The following is a 16,491-nucleotide window of genomic DNA, read 5'->3' as shown; positions in this document are numbered from 1 at the left end:
GGAAGGAAATTGAAAATGTTTCATTTTTTAAGCATTCATTTTGGATTTCGACCTCCTGACCTGTCAGGTTTTCTGGGAATGGGTCACATGGCTGGGAAAGCAAAGAGATAATTCTCATTGCCTTATGGGGTGAGCCAAATTATCTCCTGGGAGCTGTATGGGTGTCTTATGTGTGTAGGAGCCCAAAGAACAAACTGTGCTAGAGGGAGTTGGTGACATCAATTTTGATGTTTTTAAGATTAATATTGTCTTATTTTTCTATTTTTAACTCAGACATTTAAAGAGGTCACAAGCAGTTTTCATTTAAAAGCTATTCCTCTTTAATTTACTGATGTTGAATTTAAGTGAGTGGTTGTTTTGAGGGCTCTAAATTATTCCTCTTAATTTACTAATGTTGAATTCAAGTGAATGGTTGGTTTGAGGGTTCTCAGGAACCTCTGATCTGAGTTATTGAGGTCTCTGCTCTTGCCAGGAGAGGGAAGAATCCTGGTTGCTTTCAGAATATACGGTTTGCATCTTCCTCCTCCAGCCCTGACTTGGATGTTGGGCTCTGGCCACCCAAGGAAATCACCAGCCCACCACCCCAGGGTCTGTCCTGCTTCCAAGTTTTCAGGGCAGAGGGCTGGGAAGTCACACCACTGGGAGGAAAACAATAAAAAGGTGTGGTCTGCATGTTCTGTCCCTCCCTGGAGTCCTGGAGCTCCACATCCTCAGAAATCACCCTTCACTTGCAGCCAGCGTGACACAGCATCACTGCCACTGTGCCATTCCACCCTTCTCAGAGGGCTCTGAGGCTGCAGGATGTGTGTCAAAAGACATGATAATTCCTGCTGCTGCCACTAAATCTGCCCAAAAACTCCTGCAGAGATCAGGCCCAGCCTCTGAAGGACCTGTGAGACTTCCCCTGTTGTCCTGTTCCCTGCTGTCTCCTGAGAATCAGCCTCCACTGGGCAGAGCAATACCGAGGCATGCAAATCCCTTAACTCCTCTCTCCATCAAATGTGATGAATTCAAGTTGATGTTCAGGAGGCTTAGGGATGGACTGTGTGTAATCCTACACCACAAATCACATTTAGGATGAACTTGTCTGAAGCAGGAGCAATAAATAAGCAAAATCCAAGCGTTTGGTCCTGGTGCCAGTTGGGATAATGCCAGAGCACTGCTGGGTGGACAGACAGCTTTTACATCCCATAGCTCTGTTTTAAGGGCAGACAGGGTCATAAAAAAAAGCCCAGAAAATATTTTGGAGAGGGTTCCACCTGTAAGCCATGGGTCAGAAATGTTATCTCTGTGGTGGATGTGTCCAGGGCCATCAGTTGCCAACAAGGTGGGGCTGCAGGAGCTGTGAGCTGGCTCTCCATCATCTAACACTTATTTTTTAATCAAATCCTGGATGCAATTAGCTATTCCATTTTTATTGAGATTAAATATTCCTTCCAAACCTCCTGAATCTGTTCACCTTATCTTTAATGTGGTAGCCACCACTTTTCCAACAAGCAGCAATGAAGGTAATTCCTCCCCTCCACACAGCATGTCTTTTTCCCAGACATGTGGCATGGATTGCAGATCTCTGCAATAAAAATTCTCATTATCTCATAAAGATTTTGTACAGGTCTGCATTTGTCAGGGCAGAGGAGATGGGCAAGTGTGGTAAGCAAGGAGGAATTGAGCTTGTCTCAGGCTGGGGGGAGATGTCACAGAAAATAATTGCACCATGAAGATACAGAGCATGGCCTCAAGTTGTGGCAGGAGAGGTTTAGGTGGGATATTAGGAAAAAAAAAAAATCACAGAAAGAATGGTCAGGAATTGGAGTAGGCTGAATAGGCAGTGGTGGAATCCTCATCTCTGGAGGGATTTAAGAGATGTGTGGATGTGGCACTTGGGGACAGGGGTTAGTGCTGGGGGAATGGTTGGACTCCATCTCAGAGGGCTTTTCCAACCCAAATGATTCCATGATACAGCAGAGATCATGGTTGAACCATATGCCATGCTCTAATCACAGGATAATGAGTTGCCAGCACCTTGAAGAAATGCTTGTCCAGGGGTGAATCCTTCAGTGGCATCACATGAAACAGGCAGGTGGGAGAACACCTTGCAGTGAAGGTTTGAGCAGAGGTTGCTGCCTTTCTTGCAAACAGAAAATGAGAAGAATTTCCTTCCCCCAATCACTGTGTGGGCTCCTCACTGGTTTCCTTTGTTTTTATTTCAGGCCAAGTCTGAGACAGGATCCAGTATGGGAGAGATGCTGCTGTGAGTGACACCTTGGCTGTGCCTTTCACCTGCTGCTGCTGCTGCTGTCCTTTGGCCCAGAGTGGCTCCTGTCCTTCCTTTCCTCACCTATATCCAGAGCTGGGGCCATGTGTGTCCAGCACCAATCCTGCCCTCTGGCTCCCCCACTGAAGGAAAAACACTGAATCCCCCATCCCAGTGATTTTCCCTTCAAAATTCTACCATATAACCCATCCCTATCCCATTTCTGGTAGACTTAATCCCAGCAGAATGGGAATATATTCTGTTATGCTTATTCCCTGTTTCTCCTGACGCTTTAATTGAGTGCAGGGATGATTTGGGGATGATTTGACACATCCACACTTTAATTTCTCCACAGTTTCCAGCTGGCACAGATGAAGTCAGAGCTCTCCCTTCCTGTCCTTGCCCTGGCACTGGTGACCTGTGTGAGCACAGCACTGCCACTGTAAGTTGAACAATATTTGCTTCAATGTGCTTTTTTTTTTCTCATTTTTCTTACTGCCTGCATGGGCGGCTTGTTTTGCCTTCTGCTTGCTGCTCCAGAAATTGCAGCAATTGGCTGTGGTCATCAATTATTAAGAGCAAAATATCCCTTACTCCTGGTTAACCCTGTGCCTTGGTAGGTGGCAAGTTTAAAACTCCTGAAATACTGATGGCTTTGTGCTTTGAAAACAGAAGTTTCATAAATGGAAAGGTAAAGAAAAACTCATCAGCTCCCTGTGTTAAATGCATTTAGGTATGCAAGTTCAAGCACAAATGATTTTTGCTTTGTTTTTTCATCATGTCTCAGGAGTGATACTTTTTTTGGTAATAGGAAAACGCAGCAGAAATCACCTGTGATCTGGCTCTTCACTGGAATGCTCTGCCTTTATTCCCTTTTCTTTGCTTGGAGAGCAAATTTGGATGTTACAAAGCCTCTGTTTTTAGGCGTGGTAAGTTGCACTCCCAAAGTTGCTCCGGCACGTTAGATTTTTGAGAGAAACATTCATAACCTTAAAACCACCTGACCAGCAGCAGGCAGTTGTCTTAAACTGCAGAAAGTAGCAAAATACAGCTCCAAGGCCAGGTTGGATGGGGCTTGGAGCCACCTGGTCTGGTGGGAGGTGTGGGATGAGGGATGATCTTCATGGTCCCTTGCAGCCCAGCCCCAGTTCTGGGATTCTCTCTCCTAGGTGGAGCGGTTCTGGCTGCAGAGCAGCGCTGTGGTGGCTGTGCTGGCAGGGCTGGGCTTGGCCACACTGGCCAGCCTGGGGAGGGACACTGTGCTGCAGGGCACCTTGCTGCTGCCGTGCCTGGAATGGCTTCCTGCTCTTGCCCTCGTGGCTTCTCAACTTTGGGCAAATTACAGGTGAGAAATTCGGTGCCACCTCACTGGGTGACCTGGCATTTCTGGCCTTGGCTGGGAGTGGGAAAGGCTCTTTTCACACCCCACCTAAGCTTGCATGGTCACAGCCTGCAGAACCCCCTGGTTTGATCTCCCTCAGAGTCACTCCAGGCTGTAAATGGGGATGTCACAGAGGTTGAGGGAAAAAAACTCAGTAGATACGTAAATTTTTAAAAACCCCTTATAAATCTCTGCTTTGTCTCCTAAGGAGGTTTGCAGAATTCCTGTGGCTTAAACTTCTCTTGCTTTCCTTCGCTCTACTGTGACAGTGCTTACAGAGGTTTTAAGGATGAGGGAAGAGATGTAGATCTGACTCCGTATTTCAGAAGGCTTGATTTATTATTTTATGATATATGTATTTTACATTATAACCATACTTAAAAACAGAAGGAAAGGTTTCCTCTCAGAAGGCTAGCTAAGAATAGAATAGAAAAGAATGAAAACAAAAGCAGCTGGCTCAGACAGAGAGAGAGGGCCAACTCTGCCATGACTGGTTACTAAATCTAAACATCTACACGAGACCAATCACAGATCCATCTGTTGCATTCCACAGCAGCAGATTACCAATGTTTACATTTTGTTCCCGAGACCTCAGCTTCTCAATAGGAAAAATCCTAAAGAAAAGGATTTTCACAAAAGATGTTTGCGACACTCTAGCTTATATCCTGAAATTTTTTCTGATTTTTTCCCCATTTTTGAAGATTTAAATCTGTAGTTTGGGGCTTCCCCATCGCATAACTCATGCAGTCACTTGGATAGGAATCAGTGGCCTGGTAGGGATGCTCAGGTACAGGCTGACCAAGGAATGTAGACTTCTTCATCAGGAAACCTTTCTTTGGCACACCTTTTCCAAAGGCTTGTCCATACCTGAGCCAGTCATAGCTCCTGTCCTCAAGTGTCATCTGAATCCATACCTGGAGTATGTGCACACAACTTTGATGAAAATTATCTAATCTCAGATCATGTAAACCAATTTCTGCCTGACACTACAAAAACTTGGGGTTTTCAATCTTAATAGAAACATTAAAGGATGAGGAGGATTTCAAATGCTCTGCAGAACCATTGTTGGACTGGCACTTCCAGCACCAACTAATAAGTTTTTAGATTTAGCCCAAGAAGAAATCAGAATTAAGGTGAAGGTGTGTATTTTGGCTAAACTGTAGTGGGTGGTGTTTGAGAGTGCCTTATCTATAATGCATTTCTTCTGCTTTTCTTTTCTGCATCTCATTTTCTCTGGAAATAGAGATATAAGTTGTAGTGATTAAGTTCTTGACTCCATCCCTGACGTTCCAGGCCCAGGAAGTGGGCCATGGGCTTGGAGCAACCTGGGGCAGTGGAAGCTGTCCCTGCCCATGGCTAGGGGGTGGAGTGAGATGTTCTTCGAAGTCTCAACTCAAACCATTCTGTGACTGTGATGTTTCCATCCTGACCAGGGTGGATTTCCCCTGTGGGTGCCCATTGTATAAAATTCTTCAGAATTTCTGCCAAGCCATGCAAATACTTGGTTTAAACATTCTGTTTTCCATCTGTTCTCTTCAGCACTTGTGATCAGAGCAACAACTACGTTGTTGATAAGTTTGCAAGGAACGTGCTGTCCTCCATGCCAAGGGGGGCAGTGATCCTGCTCAGAGGAGACTTGCCAGGGAATGCTCTTCGTTACCTTCATTATTGTGAGGGGATGAGGCCAGATATCACCTTAGTGGACCAGGAGGTACGTTCAGAAAGTGCTGTTTAGAGAGGCAGATTTAAATATCAGCTGCAAAAGTTCAGTTGTTCCTTTGTCTCCTTAAAACTCATGATGTGGTAATAAATAAAATTGATTTTTTTTTAAGAGTCATGGGTAACCCTGGACTGGAGTGTGGTGTGCACATTCCTTTTTCACTGAGAAATGGGAAAAGGAAAAAAAAAGTTACAGGATGGGTCACCAGCACTTCCACTGCCACATCATCCTCACACCTGGCTTTGCAACTTGTTGGCAAACCCCAAACCCAATTCCTGGTGTTTAACCAAACCAAATCCCTGTTGTGTGTCTTACCAGCAGTGGCTGTTTTGTGGTGGAGTGAGGACCACGTGGCTCTGATCAGAAGGCACTGGTGACCCAGTCTGGTGCTGTGGTATGGCCATGGTGACCCAGTCTGACCTTGGTGACTCAGTCTGGCTGTGGTGACCCAGTCTGATGCTGTGATTTAACCATGGTGACCCAGTCTGGTGGTGTGGTCTGACCATGGTACCCCAGCCTGGCCATGGTGCCCCATTCTGGCCGTGGTGACCCAGTCTGGCTGTGGTGACCCAGTCTGGCTGTGGTGACCCAGTCTGATGCTCTGATTTAACCATGGTGCCCCAATCTGGCTGTGGTGCCCCATTCTGGCCATGGTGCCCCATTCTGGCCACGGTGACCCAGCATGACCATGGTGACCCAGTCTGATGCTGTGATTTAACCATGGTGACCCAATCTGGTGGTGTGGTCTGACCATAGTGACCCAGTCTGGCCACAGTGAGCCAGCCTGACCTTGGTGACCCAGTCTGGCCATGGTGACCCATTCTGGCCATGGTGACCCAGTCTGGTGCTGTGATGTGACCTTGGTGACCCAGCCTGGCCATGGTGACCCCGTTTGACCATGGTGACTCAGTCGGATGCTGTGATTTAACCATGGTGACCCAGTCTGGTGCTGAGGTGTGTCCATGGTGACCCAGTCTGACCTTGGTGACCCAGTCTGACCTTGGTGACCCAGTCTGGTGCTGTGTGTGACCATGGTGACCCAGTCTGGCCATGGTGACTCAGTCTGGCCATGGTGCCCCAGTCTGGCATTGGTGACCCAGCCTGGCCATGGTGACCCAATCTGGTGCTGTGGTGTGGCCATGGTGACCCAGTCTGACCTTGGTGACCCAGTCTGGTCATGGTGACCCAGTCTAGTGCTGTGTGAGACCATGGTGACCCAGTTTGGACATGGTGACCCAGCCTGGCCATGGTGACCCTGTTTGGCCATGGTGACCCAGTCTGGTGCTGTGATTTAACCATGGTGACCCAGTCTGGTGCTGTGATCTGACCATGATTTAACCATGGTGACCCGTTCTGGCCTTGGTGACCCATTCTGGCCTTGGTGACCCAGTTTGGTGCTGTGATCTGACCATGGTGACCCAATCTGACCTTAGTAACCCAGTCTGGTGCTGTCGTGTGACCATGGTGACCCATTCTGGCTGTGGTGACCCAGTTTGGCCATGGTGACCCAGTCACTGCTGTGATTTACCATGGTGACCCATTCTGGCCATGGTGCCCCATTCTGGCCATGGTGCCCAGCCTGGTCTCGTGTCCCTGCTGACGCGGTTGGTGACATCCCTGAGCAAAAGGCCGTTCCTCCTGCAGAAACCATTTCTCCTGGCTGTAAATCTCCTGATTGCTGTTCAGATGGTGCTGACAACTTTCATTGCAGATGATGACTTACGGATGGTATTTACCCAAGCTGGCAAAGCACTTACCGGGCGTTCATTTTCCCGGGAACCGGTGGAATCCTGTGGAAGGAGCATTACCCGACGGGACACTCGCCTTTAATCTCCATCGTTTCCTCCAAGTAAATAAACAGTAAGCATTCCTTTCATATGTAACAGCTTTCCTAAAATCTCTGACCTTTTTTTTTCTTTTTTTTCCCCTCTTGAAATTGTTTATGGAACAGCTTGGTACTGCATCCAAAAGACCAATTTTCTCCACTGACTTCCTCCCCGGTGGCGAGATTATTTTTGCAATTAAAGCAAAATATCTCTGCAGAAGTAACTCCATCCGGATATAATATTGCCTGTTGTTTTGAGGTTGGTTTGGTTTTTACGAAGGAAGGGAAAAAAGGTGATCTGCAGAGTGTTTACTGATGATTTTTTTGTTGTTGTTGTCAATACAATTCATCACAGAGAATAGGAGCGTTCCTGTGTACTCAGAACGACGATGGTTGGAGAGCAAATTGCTGCTGCTTCTCCTTTGTGAACATTGTGGCCAACTGATTAGCATAGAATGAATGTATTCCAGGAATAATCATCATATAAAAATAGCTTAGTAAGAGTGGAGAAAGGATTAGATACTCACACGAATAAGAATAGCATCTGCATTTAGACTAGCTGGGGTGAGCCCTGCGAGGGTGGGGAGGCACAGGAGCACAGCCAGGTGCCAGTGGGCAGAAATGGGCTTCTGCTACAGCTTCTGGCCTGTTTGGGAGGTCCAGGAGAGAGAACAGGATGTGACTGCTCAGGATGGGCAGTGCCAGATGGGGAATTAATTTGTTTTCCACACTGCTCCAAATCATGCCCGTGCTGATGGGAGATGTGCTGGGTGGGTGTGTTTGCTGCACAGTGTGCTGTGGTTTGGTTTGGTTTGGTTTGGTTTGGTTTGGTTTGGTTTGGTTTGGTTTGGTTTGCTCAGGGACATTGGGTAGCCCATGGTCCCTGAGGTGGCTTCACCATTGCTCTCTCTGTTGGTTTTTTTGGCAGTAAGGAAGTGTTTGTCTGCATAGGTCTTCACGAGGGGGACTCAACCTGGAGAAGGAGCCACTCACTGTGGCCCTGGGGGACGTGTGAGAAGTTGGTTCCTTCTGGAGCTGTGTTTGACCCAGGAGAGTGGATTCGTCTCACAAGGAATCTCTATAACTGGACTGAAGACTATGGCAGGTACAAGGCAGAGGAGCCTCTGCTCCTTCCTGCTCGTCATTTTCTGCCAGCAGCATTGCCACACCTGCTGCAGTGTTAGAGGAATCAAACAAGGGCCATAATCTCAATGTATTGTGTTCTGGAGAGATAGCAGGGAGAAATTCTTCCCTGTCAGGGTGGTGAGATGCTGGCACAGCCCCGAGAGCTGGGCTGCCCCATCCCTGGCAGTGTCCCAGGCCAGGCTGGATGGGCTTGGAGCAACCTGGAATAGTGGAAGGTGTCCCTGCTCATGGCAGGGAGCTGGAATGAAATGCTTTTTAATGTCCCTTCCAACCCAAACCATTCCATGATCTGTGATTTTTAATAATGTGAAAACCAGCAAGGACAGCTCTAGCCAAGTATGAGGTCCAATTCTGACCTTAAAACTTAATCAGGATCTAAAATTATTGAGACATCCAGAGGTTTAAATGGCATAGGCTGACCTGTGGTGGTACAAAACATCTCTGGCTCTGAGATCTGGGATGCTGTGAAACACCTGAGGCTCCTTCTGTGGAGAGAGAGGCACAAAGTTTTTTGAATGACAGGGAATCAGCTGAATTCCCTGCTGTCAGAGCCACAGGTTTGCTTCTGCCTGGGAGCTCTGTAGCTGGGCTGGAAGGGTTGTGGTGGGTGAAACCCAGCGACGTGGATCTGATGGCTGAATTTTGTTTCCATTCCCATTTAGTTTCAGCCCCTCTTCCTGGGAAGCTGTTGCCAACGAGGAGATGTGGCAAGCCAGGTAATTTTCCTTTGCTCCCTTCCAACAGCCAGTGGGCACTGCCAGCTCACTGGGGTGGAAACACACACCAAAGCAGGCAGCTTGATGGGCCGTGGCCTTATTGGGTCTGCACGTGCCAGGCTTTAGAAGGAAAAGGCTGGCAGGATGAGATGAAGCTGCCAGCAAAGCCTTCAGCAAAGTGGCTGTTTTGTTCACCAAAAGGTTCTGCTCAAAGTCTCTCAAAGGTAGTTGGGGTGTAGGGTAAGGAAATAGGTTATGGAGAGAAATTTGTCTCACTGATGGCTTTGCTGTCCCACATGTGGACATGTTGAAGCTGTGTACAACCCTGTGATGGGAGCTGGTTGCATTAAGCAGTTACCACATGGAAGTTTTCCTCCTTTTCCTAGGATGAAAACAGCTTTCTTCATCTTTGACCTCGCAGAAAGAGCCAGTGTGACTGCAGAAATGAAAGCACAACTTTACACATTCGCATACACTGTAAGTCCTGGATTTGGATTAGGAGTGCTCCCTGCATCCTAATTTTTTAGCCTCCATAACAATTTTTTTACCCCCTTTTCTTTTAAATATCTAGAGTCCATAGAAACACAGTGTTTCCTGCAATCTGCGTTCCCCCTGTTTATCCAAACTGGGAGCACAGCCGATCCAAAGAGATTTGTTCAGGGATTTTATCCATTGCCCCCTCGGTCACGGAGGATGCCAGCAGCAAACCAGTCAACACCCTGCTTTTGCTATAATTATGTTGTCTGTGCTGGGCTCCAAACCCATGCCAAGAGATTGCTTGTCCTGAAGTCCCCTCTCTGCACTTGTCCCCTCTGTCATTACACAGTCGTGCGGTCTGAGCCAGCGAGTGTAAAATCCGACAGTCTTCTCTCTGCAAATTAATTCTGCTGCATTTCACACCAAAGAATAACACCCATAAGCTGGTGTAGGTATCTCTGGAAATGCTGGACTGCCTGAGATGCCAACAGATGCACCAAGTGATCAGTGTGTGTCAGCAGAGAGGAGCAGTATTTCATACTCCAGCACAGAATCAACAAATGGTTTCCTTAATTCTTGCCCGTTTTGCTGTGATTTTTGCTGTTCTGCAAAGTTCCCAGGCACATGGCTGCTGTTGAGCTTATGAATATTCCCACTCAAGTCAACAGACTGCCTAAGTCCCGTGGAAGACATCCTGATCTCCTGAAATATTGAGTAAATGTCTTGCAGGCGCGGCAGTTAAATCTCTTTTTTCCCCCAGCTTGGTGTAACACCTCTCTGGGGGAAGCACATAATGTGCTGTGGGGTTATCACCATCATCTGTAATGTTTCTAAACAAACAGCTGCTGTTGGAAGGGAAACGTTTCAGCCCCCCTTGGATTTCTGATTCATGCTGCTGAATGGCAAACACAGAGCAAATTACAGAAATACTCCAGCTCTGGACTTGGACATCTAAATAGCATCTGTTTCTTTCTAGGCAGTTTTGAAGCACTGTTAAAAGCTGTTGCTCCCACTTTGTTCAATTAATTTGCTGCCTCTACCTTTTCTTTTCTTTTTTTTTTTTTCTTTTTTTTTTTTTTCTTTTTGTTCCTTTAACAGTCATACAAAGAAATTGTCAGCTCCCATCCCCATCACCCGGTGAACTGGCACAAAAACTTCGCCATCGCCTGCGAGAGGATGCTGCGCCTCGGCCGGGGGGACGTGGACCCTGAACTGCTGCTCTCCCAAACTGTGAAACATTTCCTGCTCTACACCCAGAAGGCAGAGGATGATCCCCAGCGCCAGGACATCCTGCAGGCCGTGCAGCACCTCAGGGAGGAGCTGCAGGGGCTGAGGAGGAGGAAAGCAGAGCTGAGGCGCGGAGCTGGGTAGCTCCTGGTCCTGCTGAAGTGTTAAAGTCGGGACTTAAAATCTGAATTAGTCCTTGGCTGTGTGAAAGTGGTTTGAAAAGGGGACGGAAATGGCAGCAGAGAGGAAATCCAGTGTGATCCCCTCTGCAGGAACATAGTGGTGTTTGATTTCTGTTGCCAAGTGAACATTTTTGGGGGGTAGGGGAGAAGCTGACCACTAAATAACATATCAGGTTTTGAAAAGGAGAGTTTTCTTTTACAAGAAAACTATGAGCTTGTACTGTGAATATATATATATATATATATATATATATATATATATATATATGTATAATTGATTGATTTCTGTTGCCAAATGAACTTTTTTTTGGGGTAGGGGAGAAGCTCACCACTAAATGAAATACCAGGTGTATATATATATATAATATATATATTTATGATTGATTGATTGATTGATTGATTTATGTTGCCAAATGAACTTTTTTGGGGGTAGGGGAGAAGCTCACCACTAAATAAAATATCAGGTTTTGAAAAAGAGAGTTTTCTTTTACAAGAACACTATGAGGTTGTACTGTGAATATACATATATTTTTTTATGAATGCAGTGTCCATTCTAGATGTAAAAATGTATTTAGCATTTTATTGTTTCCTCTGTTGCTGAGCCAAGAGGTTTCCTAAAGGCATTTTTCATTAGCTGTGCTGTGTCTGTGTGTTTTTGTGGTGGGTTTCCAGCAGGACAAGCTGGGGGATGGTGCCCTCCCAGCAGCCTGGTCATTCACTGGTTTGGATGTGCTCTGAGCCCTGGCTGTGCCTGTGCCCAAGGACACTGCAGAACCATAATCACAAAATCCCAGAATGATTTGGGTTGGAAATTACCTTAAAGATCATCTCATTCCACTCCCTGCCATGGCAGGGACACCTCCCACTATCCCAGGTTGCTCCAAGCTCTGTCCAACCTTGGAGACTTTCAGAGATCCAGGGGCAGCCACAGCTTCTCTGGGCACGCTGTGCCAGGGCCTCAGCACCCTCACAGGCAAGAATTCCTTCCCAATATCCCATCTAACCCTGCCTTCCTTCACTTTGAAGCCTTCCCCCCTTGTCCTGTCACTTCATGCCCATGTAAACCGTCCCTTTCCAGCTCTCCCTTTAGGTACTGGAAGGACAGGATGTCCTGCTGGAATGGAGTGGATAGAGACCAAGCCATTTTTTTCTGCCTGCCTTGCTTTTCAGGGATGCCTGCTTTCATTCCTTAGGATTTTATGATGGGATGGTTTTTATTGCTTTGAGTTTGGGATGCTGCTCCCCTGGGATGCTGCTCTCTCCATGGATCATGGTATCCGTGCTGTGGCCTCTATCTGGGCTCTCCTGGGGATGCCAGAACTGCAATTTTGGAGAAACCAGGGCTTTAACCAAAAGAACTGGGTGTGAATCCACCCTGCTTTTCAATCTGCCCCAGCAGCCAAGGGACTTCTGGGGTTAACAAGAACTCCGCTTCTTCTTTTCAATAAAAAGACATAAAATGTGTTTTTCAATATTTTGTCAGTTAACAGTACTTCAGATGCTTAAAACAGACCCAAAACTCTGGGGGTGTTCCTGTAAAGCTCTGTTATCTGAAACTTCATATGTTATTCTGTGGTTTTGTGATATCTCAGCCCAGTGTTTTGCAGGAGACAAAATGCTGCCAGGTCAGGATTTCTTTTAGACTGGTAAAATTGTCAGAGAAGAAAGAAGCACTTCTGTAAAGATCACATTATGAAACAGCATCTCTGGAGCAGATTGGGTTGGGGCAGGAGAGAGGGGTGTTACAGGTGGATGCTCTGCTGGTCTGGAGTTTGAGGTGTGTGTAGGGACACATGGCTGCTATTCCTAATAGATCCTTTTTAAAATGGACCACTTCTCTCTTTCTCTCCAAGTGCTGATTTTTCCAACTTTCACTGAATGTTTCCCATGTAAAAATCAAGTTGCTGTCTGGGAATCTCTAAGTCCAGTTGCAAAATAACATCCTTTATTTTTCACTCTCTCACTCTTGATTTATTTTTGTAATATATGTTTTCCATAGCAATTCCCCGTTCCTGTGAGCCATTCCTTTACAAACAGCAGATGGGAAATGAGCAATAAAAAGATGGAAAACTGTGGCTTCTGGGTTGCAGAGCCACAAAGCAGAGGGGTGAGAGGGAGCAGGAGCAGTTCAGGGGTGTCATTTTAACTCTTTGTGTTGTAATTGACTACATTTCAGGTCGGCTGTGCCTCACTTAAATCTCTTCCCTCCTCTCAATCCCTGCAGAAGTGTTTGTACAGGGAGAGGGAATATCACACATTCCTCCGTGCAGCTTTCTCCTTCCCTTCTCCAAACCAGTCCTCCAGCCCTGGCAGAAAAGCATTAGGAATCCAATTTTTGAATGCTTTTGTTACCTGCATTATTGCAAATCCATTCAAGCAAATATAGTGAGCTGAGGGTTTTCTTTATCTTGATTAGGTGCCCCTCCTTAGCTGCATAGTCTTGAGATAATTGGAAGCTCTTGTGGATGCCACTATCTGCTCTGGGAGAAAAGAGGGGCTGTGCTGGGTAAAGTATCATCCTGTATTGTAATAAACAGGGATGGTGGCTGCAAAAAGGACTTTACACTGGCAAAAGGTGGGAAGAGCAGTGGGATGGTGATGCTTATTTTAGGGAGAAAATCAGAACCGTGCCGTTGATGTGTCCGTGTCCTTGCAAATCCTGAGCACGTGAGATTCAGGGATCTGTGCTGGGTGTTCAGCACAAGATATGCCAGGGAGGGGGGATATATCCAGCACTGATGGAACCTCCAGAATTCCTTCCCCTGAACCTGTTCAAATGAGATTTGCTGGTGCTCGCAGACGGAGCCTATGCGTGGATGTTGCTGAGCCTTGGCTAAAAGGCGGTGCGGAGGGATGCTGGCAGAGTTTAATTTTTATCAGCTCCTCTTAGGTGGCACCCTGAAGTTTATCAAACAAGCAAAGCTGATTTGCTCTTCGTTAGTCTCAGTTGCATGAATCGGTTGCCAAGTAAACAGGATTTTGCATTTTCCTAATTACTTTCATATTTGTGTTTTACCTCTATTTGTTCTCTTGCAAAACGGGTCCTAATAATTAGTCAGGCTCCTGCTGCCTAGACCTGGAAAAAAAAAAAAAAAAAAAAAAAAGGGGGTGGGGGCAGAGGGGAAAAAAGACTTCTGAGGGTTTTTTCTCCCTTATAAATTCATTTTTGTTACAAGCATCTTTTATACATATTACTAAAGGGAGCGCACTAAGAAATGCAAATAATAGTTCTTTATTTTATTATGACAGTTAATTAATAGCAACCTGTTTTAATGAATAAAGTCACTCAGAGTCCTTCAGCACTTCCTAAGTAGAGGCCAGAATCTGTAGGGATTCTTTTTTCCCCCCCATTGTATAGCTCCAAGACTCGGGAGCACTATATAGGGGCTGTATAGAAATGCTCGCTAATGAAGAGGGAGGGTGAGGAACTTGTCTGCATTCAAAGATCACTGGTGAGTCATTCAGCGAGAAAAGGCCCCTTGCTAGGAATAGTCACAGTTCCGCGGCATTGTGCTAGCAAAAGGGTTTGATCAAAGGTCTCCTGCCGAGCTTGCATGGTTTCCTTTCATACGACGACCATAATTAAAACCACTAATTCTCTTTTAAAATGCTGCAGGATGCCATGTAGGCATCTGTCTGGAGTGTCCTTTGTGCTGTCGGGAGCTGTTAAGGACCAGCGCCGAGGGCTTTTCAGCGACATGCCAGTCAGGAAGGTGATTCGACATAAGGGTGCCTCTGAAGGCTTGACAGGGCCTTGACTACACAATTCCAGCTGAATTTGCCCCTTGTCAGCTGCCAGTAAATAAATCTCAAAGAAGAAGGAGGAGGGGGGGAAAAGCTGAAGTTTCATTACCTGATCCCCGGGGCTTTGTTGGTTTTGGCATCGCCCAGGGGGAAGCCCTCGGGAGCTGGAGTTGGCCATTGGAGACCCCGGCGCCCGGCGTTTGAAGACCGTCAATACTTGCAACAGTTCAGCTGTTAGGAAGACAAATAAATGGAAGAGCCCATTAATCCCCTTTGGGTACTCGGTGCCTTTTGCCCTTTTATCACAGCCTTATTAGGTTCCTACTCATCTTGAACCAGGAGGGATGAATTGAAGTTGTTGAGCGCTAATTGGCAAAGACTTTTCATTGCGGGCCAAGAACTTTCACTGACTTGAAAGTAACTTCGCCACGGGGAGGATCAGCAAATTTTTGCCTCGCCATTAAAACAAAACCCCCAAAAATCCCATTGGGATTTGATGTGGTGCTTGGAAAAAAAAATAGAAAAATATATTTAAAAAAAGAGGGAACTGCTAAATTGTTGGGTTTATCCTTCATGAGGATGCTGGCAGCTTTGCTTTTTAAAAGAGGGTGATGGAAGCAGATGTGGCTCACCTTGAAATGCAGTTGGAATTCATGCATCCTACAGGTGTGCATTGGCCAAACCTACTCATGGGACAGGCGTCCCAAAAGCAGTGGGAGATGGTCTCTGGGGGGCACCACTGTTCTGGGCAGTTTGGAATCACTGCAGGGTCAAGCAGAGCAGTGCTGAGGCTCCCACATGCCAGGAGACAATTCTGGCTGGCCTGGAGTCATCCCTGGGTATAGTGATGGGATTTACAGCTGGGAATTATTTCAGTGTGGAGGCACTTGGATGTTCTCATGTAAACTGGTTTTTGATGTTGATTTTGGTAAGGGCTGCATGGATTTGAAGGTACTTATTGACCTCTCTCCCCATGTCCCCCACACTGCGCATTTTAAACAGAGACAAAAACTTTTGCGAAGTTGTGAAAGCATCTTGTGCATGAGAAGTGAGAATGTTGTGGGCAATCTCCCCCTGGAAAATATTGGTGGTTTTAGAGCACAAAATCATGCTGATGTGTCCCCCAAACTCTGCATTTGAGGGACTCATGAACCAAGGTGTCCACACAAAGGATGCCATCTCCCACTGGGTTACCAGTGCTTGTACCCCACATAACCCACACTGTTTTTCCAGGGACTTCCAGGACAGGGAGCTTGGCATGGTGCTACCTGAGCAAATGGGCAGCTGAAGCTCTCCCATCCCACCGTGGGGGATGGAGACATCACTGTCAGCACCCTTGGAAAGGCTGCTTGGATCTGCCTGGTTGGAGCATTGCTCCTGCCTGGGTGTGGGACACTGCCCAGCTCCACGGCCACCAAGGGCCACACAGTACTGGAGGGTGCTGGTGCCACCACACTGTCCCTTCTAAGGAGCACTTGAGTGTTCTTGGTAGTTCTGGAGCTGTAGCACATTTGGTACACATACAGCAGAGGCTTGCTGAAATTTGGGGAAAAAACATGCAAGAGGAGCATGGGCTTGGGTGGTTTGGGCGTCTTTTCTGTCATGTCCTTTGATTTAAGCAGTAAAACCACTTAAAAAAGAAAAAGACATCTGAAGAACTCCTCTGCTTATGAAGGCCAGGGAGGATCTGCTGCCTGCTTCAAGCTTGAAGGATTTGCCTCCCCAAATTTTCCCCAAATTTATTATTTCTCCCTTGCTGCCTCTTGAAGCTCCTGTTACATTTGAAGTTGACTTTTCAAGAAAGGCTTTTTTTGAAACA

At 46.6% G+C, this 16,491-nt stretch overlaps 1 protein-coding gene across 1 annotated transcript in view; it reads left to right on the top strand.

Annotated features, from left to right (window-relative positions):
* TMEM260 (transmembrane protein 260) overlaps window positions 1-11,563 on the top strand; it is a 34,717-nt gene extending 23,154 nt beyond the window's left edge. The window contains exons 7-16 of the mRNA XM_059474921.1: window positions 2,211-2,251; window positions 2,610-2,696; window positions 3,066-3,183; window positions 3,424-3,599; window positions 5,175-5,346; window positions 7,067-7,215; window positions 8,109-8,285; window positions 8,989-9,042; window positions 9,429-9,519; window positions 10,618-11,563. Of these exons, the coding sequence (XP_059330904.1) occupies window positions 2,211-2,251; window positions 2,610-2,696; window positions 3,066-3,183; window positions 3,424-3,599; window positions 5,175-5,346; window positions 7,067-7,215; window positions 8,109-8,285; window positions 8,989-9,042; window positions 9,429-9,519; window positions 10,618-10,890 (1,338 nt within the window). The 3' untranslated portion in view covers window positions 10,891-11,563. The remainder of the gene's footprint in view (window positions 1-2,210; window positions 2,252-2,609; window positions 2,697-3,065; window positions 3,184-3,423; window positions 3,600-5,174; window positions 5,347-7,066; window positions 7,216-8,108; window positions 8,286-8,988; window positions 9,043-9,428; window positions 9,520-10,617) is intronic.
* The last annotated feature ends 4,928 nt before the right edge of the window (window positions 11,564-16,491 follow it).

Source organism: Ammospiza nelsoni, chromosome 6 (genome assembly GCF_027579445.1).
Source record: "Ammospiza nelsoni isolate bAmmNel1 chromosome 6, bAmmNel1.pri, whole genome shotgun sequence".
Classification (NCBI taxonomy): domain Eukaryota; kingdom Metazoa; phylum Chordata; class Aves; order Passeriformes; family Passerellidae; genus Ammospiza; species Ammospiza nelsoni.
Note: the sequence above shows the minus strand (reverse complement) of the source record. Positions and strands in the feature narration are given on the sequence as shown.